General features: G+C 45.2%; 1 protein-coding gene across 1 annotated transcript in view; it reads right to left on the bottom strand.

Annotated features, from left to right (window-relative positions):
* The window catches only part of COMTD1 (catechol-O-methyltransferase domain containing 1), a 366090-nt gene that overhangs the window by 282466 nt on the left and 69881 nt on the right, over positions 1–13743 (bottom strand). The window contains exon 2 of the mRNA XM_075347317.1: positions 12407–12534. Coding sequence (XP_075203432.1) covers positions 12407–12534 — 128 coding nt within the window. The remainder of the gene's footprint in view (positions 1–12406; positions 12535–13743) is intronic.

The following is a 13743-nucleotide window of genomic DNA, read 5'->3' as shown; positions in this document are numbered from 1 at the left end:
TGTACACAAAATGGATGAAATGGTGGGAGAATATTCATACAAGAGGCAAACAAGATGTTGGCCTGTAGTAATTTTTTTAAATATGCTTGATGTAGCAGCCCTCAATTCATTCATTATTTATACAGAAACTCATCCAGAATTCCATGCAAGGAGGAAGGAAAGGAGACGCCTATTCTTGAAGGACCTTTGCCATGAACTTGTAATGCCTCACATGATGGAGCAAAGCAACATGAAATGCTTGCCAAAGCAAACTAAAGAAGCAGTGAAACGGTGTGGCGTACAGTTTCAGGATATTCCAGGGTCAGGAGAAATAAAACGAAAGCGTTGTTTCATTTGTCCGAGAAACTTAGAGAGGAAAACTCAGCAATACTGTACCACTTGTGGGGAAAATGTCTGTAAAGAACATTCTTCAGAAAAGATAACATGTGAAAATTGTTTGGAAGACCAATAAAATTGAAAAGAAAAACTTAGAAAAGAAATGTAGCTGGGGGCGTGGCCTAGACATGGTGGTGTGAGGAAGCTTCCTTACAGAGCTCCTGCACCCAAAATTATCTATAATTCGGCCTCTCCGCCGACTAATGCCGCCCTAAAGAAGCCCCAAGGGGTACTCACCGTGGGGCCCGGACCAGCGACCCAGAAAACAGGAGGGAGGATGGAGCGGTTCCTCAGCGGTCCCTCTCCTGATGTGAAGCGAGAGGCGAGCAGCAGCGGCAAGATGGCGCAAACCCCCACGCTGTGTCCTCCAGGGGGGGAATGCCAAGGCGCAGCGTGTCTGCTGTGGGAGTGAGACCACAGGAGGAAGCGGGCCGTGGGCTGAAGCTGTAAGGAGGATCTCGCCGATGGGGAGAGGCAGCAGCATGGAGCGGGTCCACAGCGGTGCACACAAGACGGCCATGGGGGAGGTGCAGCGCCACATGGAGGAAGGTGAGGTGATCTGGAGGAGCGGGGGGACACTGAACGGGGGACACTATAAGGGCCACTGTCCCTGTCACATCAGAGCCCAGAGAAGGACTGCAGCCCCCTGCCCCCACCCGAGGGGTCTTCTGACAGGGACATCCCAGCCATCTTCCTCCCTGTGGGGGGACCCCCCTGGGCAGCCCAGCCATCTCCTCATTGCAAGCGGGCCACTCACATGCTGCACCTGACATTCAGGCACGGAGGGAGCTTATACTGGCCCTCCCAATCAAGAGTGACCTGGATGCACTGGTATGCAGAATTGAACAGTCCCACTAACAAGCCATTTCCTCAGTGAGGGAGGAGATTGGTGCCCTAGAAAATAGAGTCACAGCCACTGAACAAGACCAGGAGTCCTTGGAATGCAGAGTATCACGGCTGGAAAAGGACTGTGAGTCTTATAACACCCGGTTCAAGGACATGGCACTATTGCTGGATGATCAAGAGAACAGAGGTCGTCGCAACAATATAAGGTTAAAGGGTATCCCAGAGGACTGGCCCGCAGAGTCACTCCGTTTTAAAGTGCAAGAAATATTTAATAAAGTCAACGCCAGACTATTGGATGCCACATACCTATGTGACAAAGTACATAGAGTTGCCAGAGCCAATCAAGGGGCCAATTCCTCTATTGCAAGAGATATTCTTTGCTGCTTACATTATTTTACGGACAAGGAACAGATCCTGAGGAAGGCCTGGGAGTTCGGATCGGTGAAGATGGATGGTGCGGTTATCAAGCTTTTTCCAGACGTTTCCAGTCACACACACTACATGAGACGCCAGCTTCATCTGCTATTGGTCAAAATCAAAGAGGTGAATGCCTTGTATAACTGGGGGCACCCGTTTCACCTCATTGGCCGGAAGGGGTCATCCACAGTTGCGCTGAGACATCCTGCAGAGCTACCGGGACTGTGCAAATTTCTGGAAATGCCTGACCTTACCATTCCTGATTGGCTATCATGGGAGTCCATGGGTCCTCCGATGCAGAGGAGAGGAAAGGATCCAGCTTCGACGCCATCTGGGGGATGGAGCTGAAAAGTCGGCTCGGCATTGATTTGAGATACAGGGGAGGTTAAAATGTGCCCATTTGCGCTAGAGAGGGGCCCCGGTTTAACATCTGGGGAGGGGCTTGTGTGATTGTCTCCCTCTTTGCCTCGCGTGTGGGGGGGGATGGGATGGTTCATGGTCTGGGGGGGTGTCGGGGGAGAGGCTGTTAAGAGTTTAAAATAAGTATCGCCTCTTGCATGTGCGCAGGGTCGGTAGTCAGTTAATCTAAGGGTGGGTCGGGGGCTCCACATGAGTGTTTATACCTGACCTCGTCGATAGTGTCCTAGTAGGCCTCGGGCTGGTCCATAGGTCTGTGAGCTCCTCGTGAGATGTCTATCTTTTCCTCTTTCCCTTTCTCTGTTTTCCTCGGAAATACTACCTGTGCCACGAGCCACACCAGAGAGGCAAAGGGAGATCAGGGAGGTTAACAGGTGGCTCAGGACTTGGTGTAGGAAAGAGGGTTTTGGGTTCCTGGAGAATTGGGCCGACTTTTCAGTTGGCTACAGATTGTATGCTAGGGATGGGCTGCATCTTAATGGGGAGGGTGCAGCTGTGCTGGGGCAAACGATGGCTAGAAGGTTGGAAGAGTGTTTAAACTAGGAATGGGGGGGCGAGGGTATTCACTTTATAGAAGGGGAATGTAGTGCAGATAGTGACCAGGGCACAAGTAATGAAATTGGGGGTTGTACAGGGGGAAGGGTTAGGACAGTTAATACAGTAAGCAAGAATAGAGGTACAGAGTCATACGTAACGTGCATGTACACTAATGCCTGAAGCCTCACAAATAAGGTGGAGGAATTAGAATTAATATTGTTGGAAAAAAATTATGATATAGTGGGGATATCATAGACATGGCTGGATGAGAGCTATGACTGGGCTGTTAATTTACAGGGTTATAGCCTATTCAGGAATGACCGTACAAATAAGCGAGGGGGAGGTGTGTGTCTATATGTAAAATCATCCTTAAAACCCATCCCTATGTCCCTATGGATGGAGATCGGGGGGGGGGAGAATGAATAATAAAATACTGATAGGGGTGTGTTATAAGACACCGAATATTATGGAAGAGGTAGAGAATCTCCTCATAAAGCAAATTGATAAAGCAGCGAGTCTCGGAGAGGTAATTATTATGGGGGACTTTAACTATCCTGATATAAATTGGGGAAAGGAAACTTGCAGTTCCAGCAAAGGAAATAGATTTTTGATAACAATGAAAGATAATTACCTTTCACAAATGGTACAGGACCCCACAAGAGGGGGAGCACTACTAGACCTTGTACTAACCAATAGGCCAGACCACATATCAAATATACAAGTTGGGGGTTACTTGGGGAATAGTGATCACAAAATAATAAGTTTTCATGTATTCTTTAGTAAGATGCATAGTAGAGGGGCTACAAGGACACTAAACTTCAGGAAAGCAAATTTTAAACGGTTGAGAGATGATCTTAGTGCAATAAACTGGGATGATGTACTAAGTAATAAAAGTACACAAAGCAAATGGGAGACTTTTATGAGTATCCTGAATAGGGCTTGTGCAGAAAATATACCCTATGGGAACAAGCATGCTAGAAATAGGAGGAAACCCCTATGGCTAAATAGAGCTGTAAGGGAAGCAATAAAAGAAAAACAGAAAGCCTTAAAAGAATTAAAGAGGGTAGGTAGTGATGAGGCATTATATCATTATAGAAAATTAAATAAAATATGTAAAAAGCAAATTAAGTTAGCCAAATTTGAGACAGAGAGACTAATTGCGAGAGAAAGTAAAAATAATCCTAAAATATTCTTTAACTACATAAACAGTAAAAAACTGAAAAGCGATAGTGTTGGCCCCCTTAAAAATAGTCTTGGTGAAATGGTGGAGGGGGATGGGGGTAAAGCCAACCTGCTGAATGACTTTTTTTCTATGGTTTTTATACAAGAAAATGCCATGGCAGATGACATGACCAGTGATACCATAAATTCACCCTTGAATATTACCTGCTTAACCCAGCAGGAAGTACGCCGTCGCCTCGAAATCACTAAGGTTGACAAACCTCAGGGCCCGGATGGCATACACCCCAGAGTACTACAGGAATTGAATTCTGTGATAGATAGACCATTATTTTTAATCTTCACAGATTCTTTAATAACAGGGTCGCAGGACTGGCGCAGGACTGGCGCAGGACTGGCGCATAGCAAATGTGGTGCCAATATTCAAAAAGGGGACAAAAACTGAGCCGGGAAATTATAGACCGGTAAGTTTAACCTCTACGGTTGGTAAAATCCTTGAGGGTTTCTTGAGAGATGCTATACTGGAGTATCTCAAGAAAAATAACCTTATGACAGAGTATCAATATGGGTTTAATAGGGATCGATCCTGTCAAACTAATTTGATCAGCTTCTATGAAGAGGTAAGTTCAAGCCTGGACCAGGGAAATGCAGTGGATGTTGTGTATATGGACTTTTCAAAAGCTTTTGATACGGTGCCACACAAAAGGTTAGTACATAAAATGAGAATAATGGGGATAGGGGAAAATATGTGTAATTGGGTTAAAAACTGCCTCAGTGATAGGAAACAAAGGGTTGTTATTAATGGTACGTACTCGCACTGGGTCTCAGTTCATAGTGGGGTACCACAGGGGTCAGTATTGGGCCCACTTCTTTTCAACATATTTATTAATGACCTTGTTGGGGGCATGCGGAGTATAATTTTAATATTTGCAGATGATACTAAACTCTGCAGAGTAATCAATACAGAGGAGGATAATTTTATATTACAGGGAGATTTACGTAAATTGGAGGATTGGGCTGAGAAGTGGCAATTGAAGTTTAATGTAGATAAATGTAAGGTCATGCACTTGGGTAGAGGAAATAGAATTTATAATTATGTACTTAATTGTAGAACACTGGGTAAAACAGACACAGAAAAAGACTTGGGTGTATGGGTGGATGGTAAACTTAACTTTAGTGGACAGTGTCAGGCAACTGCTGCCAGGGCTAATAAAATAATGGGAAGAGCGACCAAGATTATTAGAGGAATGGGTGGGCTGCAATACCAAGACAGGTTATTAAACTTGGGGTTATTTAGTATGGAAAAACGAAGGCTTAGGGGGGATCTAATCACAATGTATAAATATATGAGGGGACAATACAGAGACCTTTCCAAAGATCTTTTTACACCTAGGTCTGCGACTGGAACACGGGGGCATCCGCTACGTCTTGAGGAAAGAAGGTTTAATCATAATCACAGACGAGGATTCTTTACTGTACGAGCATTGAGACTATGGAACTCTCTGCCGCATGATGTTGTAATGAGTGATTCACTACTAACATTTAAGCAGAGCCTGGACGCCTTTCTTGAAAAATATAATATTACCAGTTATATATATTAAATTTTATTACAGGGTGTTGATCCAGGGAACTAATCTGATTGCCGTAGTGGAGTCAGGAAGGAATTTTTTTTCCCCATTGGAGCTTGTGTGCCACATTGGTTTTTTTTTGCCTTCCTCTGGATCAACATGTTAGGCTACGGGTTGAACTAGATGGACTTAGGCGGGCTTTGCACGTTGCGACATCGCAAGCCGATGCTGCAATGTCGCACGCGATAGTCCCCGCCGCCGTCGCAGGTACGATATCTTGTGATAGCTGGCATAGCGAAAATTATCGCTACGCCAGCTTCACATGCACACACCTGCCCCGCGACCGTCGCTCTGGCCAGCGACCCGCCTCTTTCCTAAGGTGGCGGGTCATGCGGCGTCATAGCGACATCACATGGTAGGCGGCCAATAGCGGTGGAGGGGCGGAGATGAACAGGATGTAAACATCCCGGCCACCTCCTTCCTTCCGCATTGTGGCCGGCGGCAGGTAGGAGATGTTCCTCGCTCCTGCGGCTTCTCACACAGCGATGTGTGCTGCCGCAGGAACGAGGAACAACATCATACCTGTCGCAGCACCGGCATTATGGAAATGTCGGAGCCTGCACCGATGATACGATAACGACGCTTTTGCGCTCTTTCATCGTATCATCTAGGATTTACACACTACGACATCGCAAGTGACGCCGGATGTGCGTCACTTTCGATTTTACCCCACCGACATCGCACATGCGATGTCGTAGTGTGCAAAGGCGCCCTTAGAGTCTCCCTTCAACCTTAAAAACTATGATACTATGATGATACTCTCTTCTTTTCGTTTTTAATTTTCCCGCTGTGCTATCATTTCTTAAATTTTCTTAGCTGCATCCTATCTAGGGAGGGGGGCTCGTCTACCCCTTCTCCCACTCTTTGATCTCGTTTGTTCTCTTTCCCTCCTCTCTCTATTCTCTCTTCTTCTCACAACTCTTTCAGTTTTCCTCCTTCCTTCCCCCTCTTCCTACTTTCCTCAGAGCTTCCCCTGGTGGTGTGTTTGTCTGTTTTCTCCTTGTCGCTTACCCGTAGGTCCTCGTCATCGTCATGAAGCAGGTATCCAAACCTGACCTAAGAGTGGGGTCCCTAAATGTCAAGGGCCTTCACAGCCCAGAGAAACGCTCAATCCTTTTGAATCTGTTGTGGAGAAGGCGAATTCATCTTTTTACAGGAAACCCATTATTGTTTAGACAAACCTTACAAGCTTTCTGACCGGAGATACTCGACGGTCTACCATTCCCCATCTCCTGATCCACGGTCCAGAGGGACTAGCATCCTAATAGCGAGCTCTTTGCCATGGGAGCTGATAGAGGCCCGCACGGACAAGGAGGGGAGATTGATTATGATAAAGGGTCGGGTCCAGTCCCAGGTCTTCACTTTCGCGGTCCTCTACTTGCCCAACACAGGACAGTGTATTGCCCTGCTGCGATTCCTGAACATGCTACATGAGTTTTCAGAGGGCACATTGATAATGGGAGGGGACTTTAATTTTGTAATGGATCCAGAAGTGGATACTTCGAGGGGGGTCTCTAACATGCCCAGGGCAGCCCATAGCCGGATCAAACGAGGTTTACACAAACACCAGCTGGTAGATACGTGGAGGTTGCAGCATCCGGCAGACAGGGACTACTCCTTCTATTCCGCGGTCCATGATTCGTACTCAAGGCTGGATCACTTCTTTATCAAGCACAGAGACTTCCACTGTCTGCTGGATGCTGAAATAGATGAGATTGTATTCTCCGATCATGCCTTGATAATCCTTAATGTTTCCCTGACGCGCCCGATTGTCAAACAAGGCCAGTGGATATTGAACACCTCGCTACTGGGTGATCAGGTGACTATGCAGTGGGTACAGGTCAGGTGACTATGCAGTGGGTACAGGTGGCGGTAAAAGAATATTTCGACCTCTGCGCGGGGGGAGACACCACGCCCGCTGTAACATGGGAAGCCCATAAATGTGTAGTGAGAAAACTGTTTATTAAATATGGAGCTCATCTGAAGCGGGAGAGGAATGCGAAGATGGAGTCTCTATTAGCTGACATACACGCCCTGGAGAGGATTCACAAAGACCGGTTAGATGACAGTGCCAAAACCCTTCTCATTCAAAAAAGAGAGAAGCTGAAATCGCTGCTCTCTAATAAAGCTAAGGCCTCGCTCGCAAGATGCCGGAGGCATTTCTACGAATTCGGAAACAAAAATAGTAGGACTTTGGCCAGGGCATTGCGGGCCCAGAGGTTACAGGGATACATACCCTACATACAGAAGCAACCGGGGGAGAGGGCCTCACTTCTGAGCGACAGCTTCAGAATTTAGGGACTTTTACACTGCCCTATACTCTTCTGACGACACCCTGACGGAGGACGATAGGAAGACAGCTAGAGAACGTATACAGGACTACATAAGATCCTCAGGCCTCCAGAGGCTCAAACCGGAAGATACAGAGACATTGGAGGCGCCGATAGCCGAAATGGAACTCGCCTCGGTTCTAAAGAACTCCCCCACGGGTAAGTCACCGGGCCTGGATGGACTTCCGCTGTCCTATTACAAGAGGATGGGTCCTATATTATCCCCTCACGTCCTGGCAGCATTCAATAAAATCCCAGCATGTACATCCTCTCCACTACCCAGGGACTCACTAGCGGCTAACATTGTGGTTATTCTCAAGGAGGGGAGGGATCCCACCTGCTGTGCCAATTATCGTCCAATCTCCCTGCTCAATTGTGACTTAAAGTTGTTTGTGAATATTCTAGCTGATCGGCTATCCCCTATGCTAGGGGGCATAGTTCATTCTGATCAGGTTGGTTTCATGTTTGGCAGGGAGGCTAGGGATAACACCATGAGGGCCATTAACTTGATTCACAGGGCTAGGACAGATGGTGGATCCCTTATGTTGTTGTCAACGGATGCCGACAAGGTGTTCGACCGAGTCGGTTGGATATTTCTGGACGGGGTCCTTGCCTCTCTGGGGCTGGGGGGAAACATGCTCAGATGGATAGGAACTCTCTGTAGCTCACCGTCGGCATGCATACGGGTTAATGGGGTGTTGTTGGAGAGATTCCCTATCGCCAATGGCACGCGGCAGGGCTGTCCTCTTTCCCCACTAATTTTTATACTTACATTAGAGCCCCTGCTGCGACACATTCGGAAGAACTTGAGCATCAGAGGGCCTAAGATAGGTAGCGCGAGCCACAAGATAGCGGCCTTTGCGGACGATCTATTATTTTTCATCACAGTCCCAATCACTATGTTCCCAGCGCTAATGCAGGAATTTTAACTATATTCCTTACTCTCTAATTTTAAGATCAACTTGTCTAAGTCGGAGGCGCTAAGCATTAACCTCCCCCCGGGGGTAGTCTCGCAGCTGCGGGGAGCCTTTGATCTCCAATGGGCCCCGCAGTACCTGCGATACCTGGGACTCAAATTGTCAGCCAATGTGAGCTCCTTATTCAAGTTGAACTTTACTCCTCGTCTCCAAAAATTAAAGAAGATTGTAAAACCTCGTCAAAAGGCACGTTTACGTGGTTTGGATGGTCCGCGATCCTTAAGATGAATATCTTCCCAAGACTGTTGTACCTCCTCCAGACCTTGCCCATCGGGATCCCCAAGCCCTTCTTTAGAGAAGTTTCTTCCATGCAAATGAGGTTCTTGTGGGCAAACAAGCTGGCGAGATTCGTGCGGTCGCTGTTGTGTAGACCTAGAACCCGGGGTGAGCTGGGTCTCCCGGATCTCAAGGCATACTATGTAGCCACTCACTTAGCCAGAGTGGTGGACTGGTGCAGGCACTCTAATGCCAAACACAGGATGTCGGTGGAGCAGAGCTTCATGGATATTCCACTGGCGGCGCTCCCATGGGTGATTACCCCAACGGGCACAGAACTCAGGACCCATCCCACGATTGGCGCCACGCTATCTTGCTGTTCTCAAAAGGGGGTCCAGAGATCTCTAATTCCTTTACCCTCTCCCCTTTCCCCGATCGTTGGCTCCCCAGATTTCTCCCCGGGTCTCTCTAACCTGGTGCTTCGCCTGGGGATTTCTCTAAATAGATTTCGAGCCCACCAAACTGGAGTTGGGGGGCATTGGCCAACAACGGAGGAACTTCGGAATTACCGGGTCCCCGAAACTCTGGGCTTGTGGCGTTCTATGCAGCTTTGGCATTTTCTCTGTTCGCTACCAGACTATAGTCAGTTTGACAGACCCCTCACCGAATTCGAGAAGTTATGCATGGAGGGGGGGGGGATCCTTAGACACTCATTGGCCATGTCACATACCATGCTAAACAACTCCACGGATTTGCCTCCTCCTAGATTCCTCTTGAAGTGAGCGTCGGACTTGGGCCTCACTCTTCCGGCCACGCAGAGAAACAAGGTGCTGTCACTTGCTCACAAAGCATCTATTAGTTCGAAACTTGGAGAAGCCAACTACAAATGCATTTCCCGGTGGTATAGGGTCCCAACAAAACTCCACAGGATGTTCCCAGCAGTAGACTCTGGTTGTTAGAGATGTGGTGCAGGGGAGGGAGACTTCTTACATATATTTTGGGAGTGCCCAGTGTTACAGCAGTTTTGGGAGGGGGTACGGGGAGTGATCAGGCATGCGACTGGATACACGCAGACCCTGGGCCCGGAACTATTCCTGCTCCAATTATCTGAGTCCTCTGTTCGTGCATATAAAGGGTCTCTGTTAAGCTTTCTGGTGATGGCCGCCAGGACGTGCATCCCTCTGAGGTGGAGATCCTCTTCCCCGCCGACGTTATCAATGTGGGCAAACAGGGTGAATGAACTGTTGTACATGGAGGACCTGACGGCATCTCTCCACGAAAGATATGAGGCCTTTCACAAGACATGGTTCTCCTGGATCGAGTTTAAATACTCTAATGACTACGGTCCATGGATACCCCCTGATTGAGGGGGGGGCCTACTGATGCCGTGGGACAGAGGTGTTCTGAGAAGGTAGATCCCGGCTTTGTGTCCATTTGTGTCCCAGTGTCTCCCTTTTCCCTCCCCCTTTTTCCTTTTGTGTCTCCCTCCCTATTCGTCGCTTGTTAAATCTTTCTTGTCTTACTCATTTCTTTCTTCTCTCATTCTCAATTTACCCTGGTATTCCCGTATTACAAAAATTTTCTGGTAAACATGGAGGGGTCAAAGTGTTGAAATTTTCATGTGTCACAGTTAGTTTGTTATAAAAATGTCATACAATGGATGTGAAATGTATTATAATTGATTCAGTTTGGAATGATTCCATGTTTATGGTTATATAAAGAATTTAAAAAAAAAAAAGAAAATAAATGTAGCTGCTGCTAGTTTACTCTAGATTTGTGTGTAATTCATAGCTTTTTTTGAAATGTGGAAAAAAAATGTTTTTTGGTGTTTTCTGCAAAAAATTATAATTAAAATGTTGTGCATTGTTCATATCTTATTTTGCAATTTTGAAATTAACTTGCAAAAGTTATTAATGTGAGTTTCTCCACATGATTTGGACAGGGGCCTAAAAGGCCCCCATTGCGTAAAAGTGTAGATTTGTGACGTCATGCATGCTGGGATTAAGGTAGTGACAAGCGATACACATGTACAGTATTGGCACACATGAAAAATTGCACATAACTGTGTGGTCTATTTTTTTCCTATTAGCGACTGTAAAAATTAAAAACTAAGAGTTAAAAACATTTTAGTGGCAAAAATATATTTATTATTTTTCAAGCCTCAATGGTGATGCACATGTGGTGTCAAGATTCTCACTCCATCTCTAGATGACTTAATTCAGGGGTGAAAGTTTTAAAATCGGGTCATTTATGGGGGCAGGGTCAGCTTTTCTACACACGTAAATGGGGTATCGACATACTCAGGAGCAATTGTGTAATAAATTACATGGTCCATTTTCCTATGTTACACATGTGAAATTAAACATTTAGGCAAAAGCAACATGTTTATGTGGCAAATTTATTTTTTTATTATCTATAATCAGAGTTATAAAATTCTGTGAAGCACATGTACGTTCAAGGTGCTCACCACACCTCTAAATAAATTTGTTCTGGGGTGCAGTTTCCAATATGGCATCACTTGTGGGGGAGGGGGGTTTGTACTGCTTAGGCACATCAGGGGCTCAGCAAATGTGACATGACATCAGCTATCTATATCAGCCAATTCTGAGTTCCAAAAGTCAAATAAAGCTCTTTCCCATCTGAGCCCTGTTGTGCACCCAAACAGTAGTTTTCCACTACAAATTGGGTTTGGTGCACAAAGGAGAAATTGCACAACAAATTGTATGATCTTTTTTTCTCCTGTAAACCTTAAGACACTGCAAAATTAGAGGCTAAAGAAATATTTTTCTGCAAAAAAGTAAAGTTTTCACTTTTTCCTTCCACATTGCTTTATCCCATTCACCACCCAGCAATTTTCCATTTCTCACTCTTCTTCCAAGAGCCATAATTTTTTTTTTCTGTCAACATAGCCGGATGAGGGCTTGCTTTTTGCAGGACAAGTTGTACTTTGGAATTGTTTTTTTCTATTTTATTTACCATGCTCACTTTCCTAAAAATTCTGCACACAATGTATATGATTCCATAGATTACCAGTTCTGCTGGTAAAGAAGGCCTGTCACCTCAAGAGATAGTGCCCTCTTTACTTTTTGAGGGTAGGATTACATAAAACAGCTTTTGACCTTGCTTTTTGTATGGGCTATTGATGTATTTGTAAAAATTAATCATCCCCCTTGGACGTCTCTTCTCAATAAATGAAATCTTTTGTCATGAATATAACCCTACGTTCATTGCTGTACATGTATTTCATGCAACCATACAAATATGTATAGTTGAAAGAAATACAGTACTTTCAACAGCTTTATCTATTTGTCTGCCTCTCGACATCTTTCCCTCTATCTATCTGACCCTCAACAACGTTTGTCTGGCTAGGATTCAATCATATTACCTGTAGTAATTGGAAGTGGTTTACAAACTGCAAAAGTTTGGGTTCCTCTGCACTAGAGGACATAATTTGCTCCCCTGATTTACTTTATGTATTTTATACCTGTCTTAATTTCTTTGCAGATGGATGCTCTCTGAGAGACAGGCGTGATAGATATGTTCTCCGTGGGTCTTCTGCACCATCAAACATCTTCTGTGACTTTTTCCTTCTATACATAAAGAATCTTTTTCCTAAAAGAGATAATAAAGCAATAACTATAACAGAATAGTATTGCAGCTTATATTACATACGGTTAAGTTCTCATCTCATAAGAGAATGTTTACATATTGCCGATTTGTCATGGACACATTGCACCGCATATCCACAAGACAACAGCAGCAGATACCCATAAAATTGCACTGATGCGTTTGCAAATTTCCCTGTAGACTGGCAGAGGAGAAAGAAGGAACAAGATACCTGGTGAGTCATCCAGTTCCAACAGTGCATCCAAGCCAATCTTACTGCATCCCATCATATTGTGATGATAATCCATCCCACACAATCCAGTATTGACTTTATCTGACAGTAACTCACATGTGGGAAACGAAGGGATGTCCCGAATCTGGCAAACAAGCCCTATTAGGACTGGAAAAATCACCAGCTGACTTAAGTATCTGTGGGTTTTTTTCTTCACTAGATTCTGCAACGGGGTACGGACTCCATAGTATTGTGTTTTTAGGATATGTGCGCACGTTGCGTTCTGTCCCTGCAGAAATGTCTGCAGCGATTTGAACAGCACATGTGCGTTTCAAATCGCTGCAGAAAGAGTATGTAATGAAAAAAAAAAAAGCCGATTCCATGCGCTCTGAGTGCAGCCCCTCCCATAGACAGAGCGGGGACTGCATGCAGAGCGCACGGAATAAGTGACATGTCACTTCTTAGAACGCGCGCTTCGGGCAGCAGCCGAAGCGCTGCGCTCTAATACGCCACGTGCGTACGTCTCCTGCATAATCTTCATAGATTATGCTGGGGATGCAGGACGCATGCAGTTATGCTGCGGTGCAGATCGCAGCGTAACTGCATGCAATTATGCAACGTGCGCACATAGCCTTACTGTGGTTTTAACTGGGTGTTCTCATGTTCCCTTTTGTTCCCTCATGTTCCCTTTTTACATATATATGTACAGGAGATGAATTGTATAAATTTATACACGTGTCAATTGAAAAAAAATATATGTAGTGCTCAACATAAATCAGTACACCCCCTTTGAAAAAAAGATGTTAATTAATATTTCACTAAACACAAGAACAATTTCCAAAATTTTGACAAGACTGAGCTTCATAGTATTTTTTCCACCCATAATATGAAAGTAAGGTTAATAAATATAACTTTCATTACAAAATTTTATGTTTTACTTACATTAGTTGATACAGTAATGAATATACCCTACATCAAAAACT

The sequence above is a fragment of the Anomaloglossus baeobatrachus genome, chromosome 5, assembly GCF_048569485.1.
Source record: "Anomaloglossus baeobatrachus isolate aAnoBae1 chromosome 5, aAnoBae1.hap1, whole genome shotgun sequence".
Taxonomy (NCBI): domain Eukaryota; kingdom Metazoa; phylum Chordata; class Amphibia; order Anura; family Aromobatidae; genus Anomaloglossus; species Anomaloglossus baeobatrachus.
The sequence above is the reverse complement of the archived record's forward strand: the minus strand, read 5'-3'. Positions and strand labels throughout refer to the sequence as shown.